Consider the following 16,301-nt stretch of genomic DNA (forward strand, 5'->3'; position numbering starts at 1 on the left):
TAAAAATGGGCATGTTAAGAACTTGAAAATAAATCTTAATGTAATTCTAAATCTCTTCACTATAAGAATAGTTTTCTTGGGATTATATCCTTTAGGTAAGGAACTGTCATCTGTGTATTTACTGATTGTTTATCCTTGATTCATCCAATACTTGCAAGGTTAATAGGATTTTATCAGTTCCCTATACAGTGTATCCTATATGGTATCTCTTGACTTTATTTATTGCCCTGCTTCAGCCTATCCGAGGCTCTCTTGCTTGATACCTTTTGTCAGCTTTTGGCTTGCTTGCTTCCTGTTTTATTTACTTTTTGTTTCCTGTTTTATTGGTGAAGGCTGGGCTTGTGTCCCTATGGACTCTGTATAGTTCATTATTTCTGATGTCATTTTTGTGTTGTGAGCATAAACTTAATCTTTATTGTTAAGAAATGACCAAAGGACTTGATTAGCATCTGGATGTGCTAATAGTTTTGTCAAAGTTTAGAAACAAGCACTACTTAGCTATAATTCTTATCTGTTTAAGAAAGTCCCATGGATTCATAAGGAAGTTTGACCTCTATCAATATTATCTGCCCTCTGAAGAATAAAGAGCGTTTTTCTAAATGCTCTTACATAATAATCATGGATCACTGCCTCCCCCCACCCCCTCCTGCTGCACAAAGGTCATTTCCTAATTTAAAATAAACGTGGCTCCCAAATCGGGGCCTTTACTTTTATATCCCATTTATGTCCCTTTTGCATTTTAGGGGTAGGAGTGTTTCTTAATTTGGTACTGTTAAACATATTCATGATGACTGAAATTCCTCACAGAAACTACTGTAATATACATGGACTTAAATATTACAAGGCATTTTAAAAAGAATTTCCGAAACTTTATTTCAGATGGAAGGGATAAAAATTTTGTGCTATTGGTGGTGATTTAAATAAAATGTGTTCACAGAATTTACCCTAGCTAATATCAAAAGCTGTAACAATTGAGGCCAGGTGACAGATAATTTCTTTCTGAGAAGGTGTTTACTGTCAGGAAAATTGCAAAGTTTTCTTTGTAATTACTCCATCCTTGTTATTTTGGCAGCCTGTAAAGTTTTATTGGCATTTACTGAAAGGTATTTTTTTTGGCCCTAGCCAGCTGGCTTCCTTTTTTGGGCAAAATTTCCTAGCTCTGGTATTTAGAACATATTTTCAACTTTGATTGTCTACTGATGGGGTCTTTTTGAACAAGGAGCCAAGTGGCTAACAATGTTTGAATTGATCTCAAGCCTGTCTTCAGTAGACTGACATCAGAGTGCTGCAGGTGTACTTCAACTGTTTGACGTTGCTTCCTACTTATCCAGCATATCATGTGGGTGCGAAAGTGGTCAATTGAAGACCATGCAAATTACAGCTCTTTTCACATACAGACTGGAAAAAATGTGCGTGAAATTACAAATCAAAAGTGAGGAGTCACTACTTTTGAAAGAAAATGGAATTTTTCAAGCAATCAGGGTTCACCAAATGAAAATTGAAGATCTTTTTCAGGGGATAAATATAAAAACAAGTAATGTATAAGAATTTGACAAAGTGGAACAATAATAGAATTTCATCAGACCCATGAGTGTGGTGTATAGATTTAGTATCAATTATCTTGATGGTGCTGGTGAGCTCTAATACGTAAGCCATATACTATTTCTCTTCAATCTGGTCTTATTTAAAGGGATTCTAGATCATGCTGCTGCATGTGAGATGAATACTTAATTTAGAGTTACACTGTTGTAGTTCTGAAGATCATAGTAATAAAGTCATTTAAGCAAGTTGTTTGCATCATTAATTTCTTATTTTATTGCCTTTAAAATAATGCTGGAGAAAATGGTTATATTTTATTTCGTAAAATCTTGTTTTTTTTTGGCTATTTGTTCTTAGTGCGTAAAACTTAAGAATCATTACAAGCTACTGGTCTCTGAAACTCTTTTAGTCATTGTTAATTGTGATGACAGGCACTTAGTATTTTGCTGTCTTCTGTAGTTGCCATATCGTCTTAATTTTGTTTTGCATTTTACTGTGTTTCATAGAGTGATCAATGTTGAATTTTGGATTGGAGTTCTCATATTAAGGATATGTAAAAAGGAAAATCATATTATTTTTAGGTAAAATATTTTTAGACTACGATCTGCATTGGCTGTTCTCTATTATTTGAAATAGGTGTGTGGGCATTCTGTGGGAGTCCACCTACCTTAGTGTTGGGGTCTTCAGCCCCTATTCAGCTAAAAATAATAACCAATACTTTCAAAACTTATCCAAATAAATGTTGTGCATTATATGAAAGAAATCACAGAATGACTAGGAAGGAAGCAACCTTTGTAGGGCTTAAAGGGTATATCCATATTAATGCAAAGTGGAAAATTTTCTACAAAAGAGGTGTTTTCCATTATCATACAGGTCACAATTAGGTGATATATATTAAATTGGGCAGTGTTTGAGAACTGTGGATTTGGGTGTGCATCTCAATTCAGAACTTCATTTCAACTTATTAGATCTGTTTCTCAAATAGCTGCAGCTTGTTCAGGTTTTATCCCTGCCAGTTGGACATGAAATACTGTATGTTTGGGCTCACTGAACAGAATTTATTTCCAAAAAAATAGTGTCATGCTGCTCTCCATCTACTGGACCAGTAGGGGTAGGAAGATCTGATTTGAAGCCAGTGCAAAATGCAGACCTGATTAGTTTTGGATTGTTCATACATTAGGCCTTTCCTTCCTTGTTCGAACTCTTTTCCAGATGGGAGAACCAGTTTCTTCCCAGGGTACTTTCTCCCAGCAATTAGACTGTGAAGATGAGAATCATTTAGTACCACTGTGCTGCTGAAGTACTATTATATTAAGTTTGGACTTTAAAATTTAGGGGAATGAATCAACACATACTGTATTTGGTCTTTTATTTTTCAGTTAATGATGCTTGTGATGCTTTTAAAATTAGGAATATAACTTTGTCTTTTGACTGCTTTTTGTTTTCTTAAAATAACATCTCACTTACCTACTTAACTGAAAAGTAGGTAGTCCATGTAATTGAATTTAAGGGAGACTTGAAACACCTTTTAAAGCATCAGATGTTTTAAAATGTGAACCATATTGCACCTGATTTTGCTTTTTCATGATGATTAAGGGTCATTTGTGAACGTCACTTACAGCACTTTGCTAAAATGCAGTAACGCCCTCAGTTATTATTGAGGTGTGTGGAGCTCTCTGTTCTTATTAATAAATGGCCCCAGTATCTTATGCCCTCTGAATTCTTATATCAGATCTTGACCATTTTTCTCTTCTCTCTGACATCAACAAACCTGTGCTTATACCCAGACATTAAATTTTAGAGCTCCAAGAAAGATTACATAATCTAATGCCTCCATTTTGTAGATGAGGAACGGGAGTGCTGAGAGGTTGTGACTTTTGCCCAGGGTCACACAGCAGCTAGGGATGGGGTAGGAACAAGGTCCAGAGTGCTGGACTCCTGATCCAGGGTCCATTCTATCAAACCACGTTGCTTTTGTTTCGTCCAGGTACATACGCTTCACTAAAAGGTTCTCTCTGTTTAAATTTCTGTTCTTAGTGTGTAGTTGACTGTGACATTAAGAGAAATTGGGGAAAAAATGAAATAGAAAAGCTGTGAAGTCATAGTCTAGTGACCAGTGGTTCTGCTCCTGCCACAAGTCACTTTACTTCTTTAGTTCTGTGTTTATTTCTCTGCAAAAGGAAATGATTGGACTCGTGAGGGTAACAACTTAGATTTATCACATACTTACCATGTGCCAGGTGCTAGTCTAAGTTCTTACTAGCATTATCTCACGTAATTCTTACCCAAACACATGAAGAAAAGTCTGTGATTAGCCCCTTATTACAAAGGGGTAAACCGAGTCACATAGCAGTTACTTAGCTTATAAGAGTTCCTTTATCTAGAAAATGACAAAGCTGAGACTCCGATTCATGCTTTTAATCACCCTGCAATGATGTTTCAGGGTGACATATGTGCTCTTTTCCAGCTGTAATGCCTGATGGATCTGGGTTGAATAATAATGATATCCACACCTAACAATACTGGTCACTCACTACACTGTTTACTCATATTGTCTCAATTCTATCAGCCACTCCATGAGGCAGGCACTATTAGCAACCCCCATCTCACAGGTGAGAGAGGTTAAGTGGCTTGCCCAGTCTCATAGCTAGTAAGCGTCAATGCTGAGATTTGAACCTAGCGGAACTGAGGGCCTGCTAGCTTTGCTGCTGCTCCTTACTGCTTGAGAATGAGTTCTTGAGTATCTAACCCATGGGCATTATGTAAGTTTAGTAATACTGGCAGTTAGATATGATGTGTGTGTGTGTGTACGTGTGCCTGTGTAAGTATGTGCCCCCGTCCACATGTGCACGTGCACTCACTAATGATTTCCTTAGCTGTGTTTTAGATAAGTGATAGGCAACTTAAATGCCAAGCGGAAAAGTAGGTGAAGACCTTTAGTGCAAGAGATTAGGGGGAGTGGAGGGCTGGGGACTGTGGCAAATAGGAAAATAGAGGTACTGGCCGAAGGTGCAGCTGATAACGGGCTCAGCCAACTGCTGCGCCTTCTTGTCAGCTTGTATATCTTGTATGGTCAAGAGAAACCAGAAGTCTAGATTCTTCATGTGAATCTGCTGATTTTCCATTGTTCGCAACTAATTAAAATTATTTGAAGGCCGTCTGTGAACCAAACAATGTTTGGTAACTTCCGAGTTCAGAACATCAGGGCTGGTGATAAGCAACCTTCAGATGAGTGAGAGGCGGCCATGTCTTTATATCACACTGTTCTTTGAAGAGATGAAATACAAACCAAAACCAGAATACTTGTCTATTCTGTCCCTTAAGATTTCAAAATGGCAGTCTGCACTGTAGAGAAAGTTCATTTATAAATTGTCCACTTAAGAAATAACTGCTTCATGAGACTGTAACTCACCAGAAGGCCCCCACATTGTAGCCTGGAGCAATCCTGAATTCAGCTTTCTGCTCTGCCCTTCTCTGCTAGTTTCCAAATCTGTAGGAACCTGATCCTGGGTGTCTTTACATGTGTGTCTGTCTGTGTCTCTGTGGTGCAGGACCACCTCTGGGACCTTTTCCAAACTCTCCTTATTCAGGCATGCCCTGGCAATACCATTCGGGAATCCCTGCAATGAGAGTCTGCAGTTGTTGTTACAGTTAGGAATTTGATATCTGAAAAAAAAGTTTGGTATCCCCTTCAGAGAAATGCATGTGAGACTCAGTGCTTGGTATTAACCTTCTCAGGAAGCTCCTTGCAGCTGCTGAGGATCCACTTCTTGAGGCAGAGGTAGGGGTGGATGGATGATATTGGGCCTCACCCCAGTGAAAGTAGCTCATCTTTTATCCACTGGGCTTCCACTACAATTCTTCTGGTGCAAATGTTTCTGAGGCTAATGCAAACACTATTTCAATTCCTAAAACTTCATCGTATCTAATGTCCTCTTTACATGAATAAATCTGAGATTTGTAACAAGGGGCAAGTCTTAACTTATTTTGCCCTCGCTGTTACTACTTAACAACATTGTATATGCTGCCAAAAGGAAATCATAAGGACAAACTAGTTGTGGGATCTCTCCCAACTGGTAATATTCCTTTAAAAAAACTTGGTCATCTCTTTTATAATAGCTCTACTTAAAGAATATTACTGAAGAAAAAATAAATATCAACTTGTGCTATGGTCTAAATTCTTGTCTTGAAAATATTATAGGTGAATGTATTTCCACATGCTGCAAATAATGGAAAATCTTGAGAACTAGAATCAGGGTCCCTGTCCCTAAATGTGTTTCAGTTTGCATTTTGATAGCAGTTTAGAAATGTTATCGCTTGTTTTGTCACAGACATAATTCACATCTTTCTTCAGGCACTGTAAACAAGAGAAATGGTTTAATGGTCCCATAAAGGCACTCTGCTGATAGCTGAGATTAGGCCCTTTAGTAATGGATGTTGGTGTGTGTATGTGAGTGGTGTGTATACACAGTGGGGTGGGGGAGGGCTTAGAAGAGGCAGATGTACTGGAAAAGAATCTTTTGAGTAGCTCAGATGCAGCCAAAGTGCCTGCTGCTTTTCGGTGTATCTGGGAAGATGGATTTAAAGAGCATGTGACACTATTGTCTTTATTTGTGCACAAGCATTCCCCTTTGCTTCTGGAATTTAACTAAGTACTAATTGAGGTCGTTGCCACCCATTTATCACCTGAAATGAAGTGATATTAACTTAAAGTGAATATTTTTCATCTCTTGAGTGTATTCCTACACTATACATATTTGTATAAAAGGCTGCATGCATTTTTCATGCCATGCTTGTATCTAGTCTTAAATAATCTAATTTATGTACACTTTTATTGTATTTTTTTTTATCACTGCTAAAGCCAAGTGAAAAATTTTTTTCAAGCACTTTAGGGCCCATAGCATGATTTGTTTTGACTTTCTCAGTTATATTTTTTTAAACAGGTGTGAAAAATCTCTCCATGTTTTACATCACCTTGGTTTAAGTAAATGCCTTGAAATTCCTCAGAGCACATAAATTTGTAGTGTTTTAAAAGAGTCTTAATATCTTGTCATTTTTCTTCTGCTGGATTGTATATGTGCCTGTAAATTGATTACATGATGCCGCACACTTGGTTTTGAGAGTCCGGGTAAAGAGTTAGTAGAGCAACATTAAGAGTCCTTAATTGGTTGGTTTACCTGTAAGCTATGACTGGCAGTTGTCATTGTGCTAGTGTGTCCATCCGCTTTGATGTTTTCTTTCTCCTTTTTCATTGTAAATGACATTCTAGAACTGGGATCAGCAAACTCTTCTTGTAAAACGTCAGATAGTAAATATTTTAGGCTTTGCAGGCATATGGTTTTCATCACAACTACTCCTCAGCATAGCTCAAAGCTACAGCAATGGGCAACATTTAAACAATGGGCCTGACTGTGTTCCAGATAAAACTTCATTTACAAAAATGGGGGCTGGGCCAGATTTGGCCCGTTGGCCATGATTTGCCAGCCCCTCTTGGAACAGTAGTCTGTAGACTATGCTAAAATGGTGCTAAAATAGAATTTTTGATCAGGCCAGAAATCTCCACATCAAAATCAGACTCTTGCAAGTTTATCAAAGCTCTGAATATTCCTCCCAAACCTACAGATTTCATTCAAAGACAGTTCTATTTAGAGAAGTAATTAAAAGTGTGATGTGTTTCTCTTGCCAGAGTGATGGTTTTGTACTGACAGAAATTGCTACTGTATTTCATTCTTATGATAAGAGTTGGGAAGCGAACAGAGTGAAAGGTTAGAGTCAAGGCAACTTATCACTGTATTTACATTCATTGTCCAAGCTAGGAGGAGACCCTTTCCACCACTCCTGATTGGTTATCAGTATCTAGGGAAGGTTTTAGATGTTAGATTTTTCCTTCAGTGGAATACAAGTGGTGTGGATATTTAAATGCTTTTATCACAGTAATAAACTGAAAGAAGGAAAGCATCTAAAAACGTGATTGTTCTTAGAAGTGTTTTCTTTTAGAAACATGTTCCAAGAATATGTAACAGAGGTCAGATGTACAGACATGCATATTTCACACACATCAATTAGTCAGACTTAAAGAATATGGGCTAGTTGTCTTTACTGGGGGACACCACTCTTTTAACCTAAATAAATCTCTAATTAGACATCTCTAGTTCTTGCTGGCAAGAACTGGCTGTTACTGTTCGTCTTCATTCCATAGCTCCACATTTCCTCCCCTTCTCAGCAACTGACATGGTATCTGGGGCATAGCAGTTTGAAAGACTTAATTATCCCATTTCAAGAAACATTTGATAGAATGTTCTAGTGGTGCTCATGCATGAAGGGAATTGTGTGTACTTGTGTAAATAAATTTGGGTTATATGTCCAAGGGTTCAAGAGTTGCAGCCAGTAGGCCAGAGTTTTATTTCTTAATCTGTTATAAATTAATCCCAGGTCATTAGACTTGACACTTACCTTCATTTTTCCTTTTTAAAAAATACATGTGCAAAATAAGACTAATAATATCCTTCTTATTTTGAATGATGAAAATCAATAGAGAGTTCAAATGTGAGGTTTTCTTGAAAACTGTAAAATACGATGTAAGTTTGTTTGTTTTTTTCAGTAGAAACATTATAGGGAGTGTCTTCTATCAGGATTCCAAACTCCCAAAGTTTGATAAGTTGCCACCTACAAATAAACATATTATCTTTCTTAATTAAAATGAGATCCTTATCTTCACAATAAGAATATGAACAGAAACTTGATTCATGGATTTTGTTGTTTATTCTCTGGTTTAACATTAACCAGTTACAACAAACATCAGTCTGTTTTCAATTTAGTTCCAGTGCCGTGAAATTATTCTGTGATGAGCAAATTTTAAATTTATACCCATCTATATTTTAGGTGTTGAAATGTGATTTTTAAAAAAAAATTATGTGCCTACCTTCAACCAAAAACCTGGTTTTATAACCAATATTGAACTTGAAAAGCTAAAGGCAAGCTCCAGTAGAATGGTGACAAGATTGTGCCTCAGTTCTAAAATGTAGGCAGAAAAAAGAGTGGAAGATGATCTCCCAGTTCATAGTTCTGAAATGAAAACAGGTACTAATTTAACAAATACTTAGCAATGAATAGCATAGCCCCAAGTAAACTTTTGAATTAAGGAGTGGCTAAGTTTATTTTGGAAGTACATTTTTTAAAGTTCTGGTATTTTGGAGCTCTTCAATTTAACCATTAGAAGAACTCAGTCATCACTAGTCAGCCTTAAGATGTGGTTTTAAAGGTCAAGCCTCCTTCAAAGAAAAAATGCAGGACACATTACTCGACTGTTCTTTCCTCCTAAAGATCTGATTGTCCGGAGGAGTTGTGGATCATTAAAGTTTGCATGGAAAACGTGTCTGAGAAATGCCTGAGGAGACTGCAGATTTCATAGATAAATTATCTGAACTGTCCGAACTCAGGGATAAAGACCTAATATATAATATCATTTTAAACCATGAGTTCTTCAAATGAAATGAAGGAGTTAACACACTTGATTTGATACACTTGAAGAGGGAAAGATTCACTTTAATTAAAACTACAAACAGTGCAGATGCCTGTAGCTCTCGGTTCCAGACCCAGCAAGGACAGCACAGTACGCGAAATGAAATGTACCTAGCAGCTTCAGCAGCAGGCTGGAGCCCTGTTCAACGAAAGTAATTTAATTAGTGTTGATCATGACTCCAGATGATGGTGATTTGATAAGGAATAATTTAGTACTTAACAGCCTTTTACATGCACCAACTCCATGTGGGAAGGTAAAGCAAATTGCACAAAATGAATGTGCTGCTTTCACTTGTGCCTGTGCCAGTGAGCTGGAAAACTGCCTGTGAGCAGACGTTCAGACTCTCAGCCCTGTGATGAAATACCCAACATGTTCTCGGCTCAGCCTTCTCTGGTGGGAGTCTCTATTCTACCCTGATTTAAGAATAAATAAGGAAAGTCAGTTTTGTGGCATAGAATCTCCAGGAAGCAGAGAAGTTAAAATAAGGAAAATAAAGTAGCATGTGGTTCTTGAGCAAAATACTGAAGATCTCCAGGTTGACTTCAGCTTCTTCTTTCCCTCTAAACACAGCAATTAAAAAAAAAAATTCTAGCCAACTCAAATTCATTTGCATTACTTATTTGGTTTATGGTTAAAAAAAAAGTCACAGTTCCAGAGGCCCATGTTGATTAACATGCCCGTATGTGTAGACTGTGTTATGCAGAAGGAACCCTAAACCCCTGGATTTGGAGAACATCTAAGAACCCTTTAGTGTGGCCCTCCAAGGAAAATGAAGTCAAGAATTGGACCTATTTGAGTGTAGAACATAGTGGCTTTTGGTGTTTCTAGGGATCGTAGTGGATTAGGAATCTTCCCAATTTTGAGAAGCATCTGGAAATTTCTCTAAGATGCAGAATTCTGACACAAATCCGGTCTGGACTTAATGAGTCAGAATTTTGGACTTTTTCTAAAGCTCCCTGGGTATTTTGATGACCAGCCAGGCCTGGGAGTCCTGTATTCGGGGATTGATTTCTCTCTGATAGCAATTTGGGAATCTCTATCCCCTTTCTTTTATGGTCACTTGAAGAAGCTCATGGGGCTAATGTGAAGGCAGTAGAACAATATCCATGAGGCAGAATCCTGACTTTCCTTTCTAGGTTGGTGCTAGTGGACCTCACTAGGGTGCTCCTGTGACACTAGCAACAAGTCCTAATAGTGCCCCAGACTTACTGTCCTTTCCTCTGATCCAGCTGGAATAATTTTTCCAATTATCATAACACATTCTCGGAGGTCTCTGCTATCTAAGTTCAAATACCTTAACTTGTGTAAGATTAGTGGATGCTCTTACACTTTTAAACCTTTTAAACTTGAGTGTACAGCTTGATGAATTTTACAAATGCGTGTACCCGTATAACCACCTTTCAGAGCAAGAAACCAGCACGGTAGAATGTTACTAGTTCATCTTGCCAGTAACATCAACAGGTGGGGATTCTTTTACTCACAGTTAGTTTCACCCGTTCTTGAAGTTATTTGTATGTAATATATGGCATACTCTTTGTCCTTGCCCTTTTATACTCATCCTCATGTCTGTGAGATCAATCTGTGTTTTTGTTTGTATTGGTAGTTTCTTCCTTTTAATTCCTACATAGTATTCCAGTGTATGAATATGCCGCAATGTATTTATCCATTCTCCTGCCAAAGAACCTTTTAATTTTTCCAGTTTTTTTCCTATTATGAATACAAACATCATTAACATTCTGTTGTATACATTTGGATGAACGTATATACTCATTGCTCTTGGAATATACTTAGGAGTATACTTGCTTGGTCATGGGATAGGTTTATATTGAGCTGTAGTAGGTATTGCCGAAAAGTTTTGTATCAGTTTATATTCTTACGAGCATATATGAAAGCTCTGGTTGCTTCATGTCTTTACCAAAACTTGGTAATGTCAATCTTTCGCAGTTTAGCCATTGTAGTGAGTGTATAGTGATATCTCATGTGGATTTATTTGCAATTTCCTGATGACTCAGGATTGAATACCTTTTCAAATATGTGGTTGGTTCCTTTGTTTGCTTGTTTTGTCATTTGGATATCCATTTATGGCCTGCCTGTTCAAGTCTTTTTATCCAGTTTTGAATGGGTCATTTGTCTTGTTTCCTGTCTGTTATATTGAATATGAGCTCTTTGTCAGATATTTTGTTGCAATATCTTCTTCAGTGTGTGGCTCACTTCACTCTTTTAATAGTGTCTTTTGATGAAGAGATGTTCTTAATTTCAGTGAAGCCTAATTAGTTGCTTTTTTTTTCCTTTATGATTAGTATTTTTTGCTTCCTGTTCACTAAACTTTTCCCACCTCAAGGCCCAAAGACTTTTTTTTTAAACAAATCAATTTATTGATGTATATTAATAAAGCATACAATTCATCCAAAGTGTATACAACCAATGGTATTTGGTATCATCACATAGTTGTGCATTCATCACTTCAATCATTATTAGAGCATTTTCATTATTTCAATAATAATAATAATAAAACAGATAAGAAAATTCCTCACCTCTCAATCTCTGTATGCTTCCCCTGCTGTATTTAGCTGACATTTCTGGCTATTCTTGCATATTTATTTATTTATTTCTTAAGCAGTTTTATTGAGATATATTCACATACCATATGCTCTATCAGAAGTGTATAATCAGGGAAGGATGTGACTCAAGTGATTGAGTCCCCGCTTCCCACTTGGGAGATCCGCAGTTCCGTTCCAGGTGCCTCCTGCAAAAACAAAGACAAACAACAAGCAAAACAAACAAACAAACCAACTCAGGGAATCTGATATGGCTCAGTGGTTGAGCACAAATGAGGTCCTGGGTTCAATCCCTATTCCCCAGTACCTCAAAAAAAAGAAAAGAAAGTGTACAATCAATGGCCCAAAGACTTAAAATTTAGTAATATTGAATATAGTAGTTTCTGATATACCTGATTTTTAAAATAAGTAAAATAACCTTTTAGTCACACTGAATATATGTTGGTTCTTAAAGTCTTATCAATTATTATTCATATAACAAAGATCTGATCTCTGAGATAATGTGATTTGTTACCTATTCAAATGTCAAATTGAGTTTCTTATATGTTGCCACTCCTTTACCTTAGGAAAATTTGAAATCTTTCTTACTTAATCCAAAGTGCTAACCCTTGAGTATACACATTGCTTTTTTTTTAAGGAGCTACCGAGGACTGAGCCCAAGACCTCATATTTGCAAAGCAGGTACTCAACCGCTGAGCTACTTCTGCTCCCCAATGAGAGTTGTTTTTTTTCATTTGTTAGTTTTATTTTTAGTAGGTACAAGTGATAGAACCCGGGACCTCATACATGGGAAGCAGGTGCTCAACCACTTGAGCTACACTGCTTCCCATATACATATTTTGCTGTATGCAGAAAGTAACAAATAGTAAAAAACATTTGTTCAAAAAATAACAAATGCATGGTTAATATATTACAAAGCTTATGTCATACAATATTTGTCATGTAGGAGGTAAAAATACAGGCACACTTAATGTAAATGCACAATATAGAATACTACATTAAATTCTTTGATTTTTTTAAAAAAAAACCTTTAAAAACTTTTTATTGTGGAGATTTAGGACTTACTTAAAAGTAAGGAGAATAATATAATGAACACTCACAATATCACAGTCAACAAAATTAACAATATTGAATTTTCTAATTCCCCATCCATATTCAAGGGTCTTATTTGTTTCAAAGTTGACTTTATAGTTTGTTTGTTTTTTTGATGTTGTTCAAATCAGTATCCAAAGAAGTCCTCATATTATAATTGATTTTTAAGGTTCTTAACCCTCTTCTATCTGAATGATTTAAAAATAATTTTTTCATTTGCATGAGCACTCCTTGCATATTGTGTATATAAAAAAAAATTCTACCTTTTATCCTATTCCTCTTCTCTCTACTTTGAATAGGTGTATTAAGCATGTATGTGCACAATTATATACACACATTACATTAAGATAAAACACTTTTGAAGCAGACCACCAATGCGATTGCTAAGTTTTTCTTGGAAGTATCTAATTTCAGTGAAATTTATTTATTTATTTGGCAAATTTGCTCTCTAGGAGGTTTTAAATGACTCTCATATATCATTGAACACTTTTATTAAAATTATGTGCATATATGAACAAATAGTATCTAATTTTTTGAAATTTGGTAGTTCTTGATACCAAAGTCTTGACGCCAAATTCTTGACATCCAAGCTAATACAAGTTTATGATACTGTAATGTCATAATCAGGGTTGAATAACATCATAATCCACAGCGTCTCTTGTAATATAGTCTTCTGTAGAATAAGACAACATTTTATATTTTAATTCCAGTTTGTATAAGAGTTAGAATAAATCTCCAGCACTTTTGTCCTTTCTGTATTTCTTGATTAGTCATATTTGTGCATATTTTCATATAAATTTTATGAGAAAACAAAACTCATTCTTACGCCTGTTTCCCCTTACCTTTTTTCTTTTACCTCTCCATTGGTATATTATATGATAACCTTTTATATTATATTGAGCATTGAATAATTGAGTATAAACATAATCATGTATTAAGTTGTATAACAAAGAAGAAAGTATCATTTGATACAGGATACTTTTGTGGTAGATTTAGGTTATTTCTCATATTTCATCTTCACAATGTTTTTAAGTAGATAAGCAGCTCCTTTTTGTGTCTATTTTAGAGACAAGCACTGGCTTCAAAGATGTGGAGGGCTTTCCCACCCCCCGCCACCACTGGACCTGAAGCTGGATTTTCTTTTTTGTAGTCCAGTTGTCATTCCCATAAACTATTATTATTACTGATGCATTTGAGATATTTTCTTTTCAATAATGCTTACAATTATATTCAAATCTTCTGTTAATTCTTGGATAATCAGTTGTATTTTTAATGCTTTAGTCTTTGGAAATCTATCTGGAATGTTTTCAAAGCTTTCTGAAAACTGAGCTTCTAGTATTGTTAAAATGATTAGTTTCAAGTAATGAGAGAGAACTGAAACATGTATTTTGTTACATACAAGGAAAGCAAATACTGAGTGTTCAGAGATTCTCCAGGATCTTTTCTTGTATTGAAATTCAACAAATGTATTTTTTTCATTCATGTAAATGAATATTTAATATGTTAGTGATATTTTAAATGAGAGATAAAGCATTAATACACTTAATTCCTAGCTGCATGTATTTTTGATGGATTATTTTGTTTCATTTCCTAGTGGCTTTTCATGGCCTGCCATTGAAAATCAAGAAAGAACCCCATAGTCCATGTTCAGAGCTCGGTTCTGCCTGCAGTCAAGAACAGCCCTTTAAATTCAGCTATGGAGAAAAGTGCCTGTACAATGTCAGGTAAAGCAACCAGATGTTTGTATGCAGGATAATGGTTCTTACTGAAACAAAAAATCTAGGATAATATAAGCTCTTGAGTCTCATGTTTTATGAGTTACATCTTCACATGTAATAGGCTAATTAGGTAATGCATTTAGCAAAACTCTGATGAACTGTTTACCATCCAATCATGCTTCACTTTTAGAATCTTTTTTTTTTTTTTTTTTTTTTTTTTAGAATCATTTTAAAGCAATAATTTTCATCCAAATCGTGGTCGCATTTCTACTGAAGCAAGGCATCTTGAGTTTGAAGAGAGGGTCTTACTTGGCACAAGCAGCTTTTGAAAGTTCTCATTAGAATAAATGCATTATGCACTTTAGATAGAGAATATGTAGGAAAATGAAACACTTGGCAGGTCTAAGCAGTACATTAGTTATCTGACAGGCTTTGCAGATGATCTATAAGATGCGTTCATGGACTATTGCAATAAAACTAGAATTTTATAAGCCTAGCATAAGCTATTATCTATTAAAAAGCCAGTTGTTCCCTCTGATAATAATAGAGGATGGAATAGTAAAAGTACATTGTTCATTTCTTAGAAAATTTGATAACATATATGTTCATTAAAAACCTTTTACAGTAAATTGAATTTGGTTACTTTTCATATTGGCCTCTAATTGCATAAGGTAAAAAGTTGACTCTGTCTATTGAATATTATTACTCTCAATCACAGTATCTTAGTTCTTAAAAGGAGGTGGTTTTGAAACTTATAAAAAGTATTACAAATATCTTTATAAGTTGCTTCAGTTCAGGTTCATAATATATTTTGATCCAAATGAGTTTTCTGTTTTCTCATAAATTTACTACATATACTTTTAATATCCAAGAATATGGGATTCAAGAAATCTAGATTTGTGCAGTCTCATGGCAGCCGACCAACACTTGGATATCCTATTATAATTTGTTTTTGCAAAGTTGTCTTCTATCTCTCTTTTACTAGGAGGCTCACCAGAGCCTGAAATTATGAGCCAGCTTTTATATTTCACAGTTTTATGAAATTGCAAAGCTTTTTATTAAAAAAAAAAAAAGACCTTTGGTAGAAGCTAACTATTAAAGCACACTGAGACAATATTAATCAATCTGAGGTTGATTTTATAGTTTTGTTTTATTTTTGCATTGTCTTTTTAAGGGTATTATATAGTCGCAACATAATTATTGAACATATTGAAGAATTTTGTCAATGAACCAATTAGATACAGAATTGTCTTTGCATCTCAGCATTGACCAGAAATGTAACTATGGAATCATACTGTTGTACATGGCATATTTCACATCCACACATTAATAAGAGTAGAATTGTCTGCATGTTATGAGGCTTTTTTAGGAATCTATAATTCCCTCAATGATATATGGTATATGCCATAAATTCTGATGTTTCCATCTCTATACAACCAATATAATTTAATAGAACATTTCATAGGGAAAAAGTAATATCCCAGAGCAGAAAATGTCTCCTTATTTCTTCTTTTGTTCAATAGGAATAAGGAAGGTGGAACAGTTTTATAAAAGTAGCAAGTCCTCATTCAGAAATATTGGTCAAGCACTTAGGAAAAACCAACATCAGTTTCTTTGTAGGAGTACTATTGACTTTGCTTTAAAGAAAGAGTAGACTTACTATGTTGTACATACTCCTTCACTTTATAAACTATTTTTGCTCTTGGATATAATTCTCTTGTATAAATGGAGCAATAGAATAAATTATTACTTATCAATTAAATGTTTATTTTTTGACAAAAAAATACATATTGATGAATGCCTGTTATTTCAAATATACTTTAATCTAGTAATATCCTTTTTGTTCAGAAATTTAACTAAAATTTATTTTTA

The 16,301-nt window shown here is 35.3% G+C and overlaps 1 protein-coding gene across 6 annotated transcripts in view; it reads left to right on the forward strand.

Annotated features, from left to right (window-relative positions):
• Positions 1-16,301, forward strand: part of ETV1 (ETS variant transcription factor 1) — an 88,158-nt gene that overhangs the window by 33,060 nt on the left and 38,797 nt on the right. For all 6 annotated transcript variants that reach the window (XM_058296936.2, XM_058296933.2, XM_071215141.1 and 3 more), the window contains one exon: positions 14,306-14,435. In XM_058296936.2, the coding sequence (XP_058152919.1) occupies positions 14,306-14,435 (130 nt within the window). The remainder of the gene's footprint in view (positions 1-14,305; positions 14,436-16,301) is intronic.

The sequence above is a fragment of the Dasypus novemcinctus genome, chromosome 5, assembly GCF_030445035.2.
Source record: "Dasypus novemcinctus isolate mDasNov1 chromosome 5, mDasNov1.1.hap2, whole genome shotgun sequence".
Taxonomy (NCBI): Eukaryota; Metazoa; Chordata; class Mammalia; order Cingulata; family Dasypodidae; genus Dasypus; species Dasypus novemcinctus.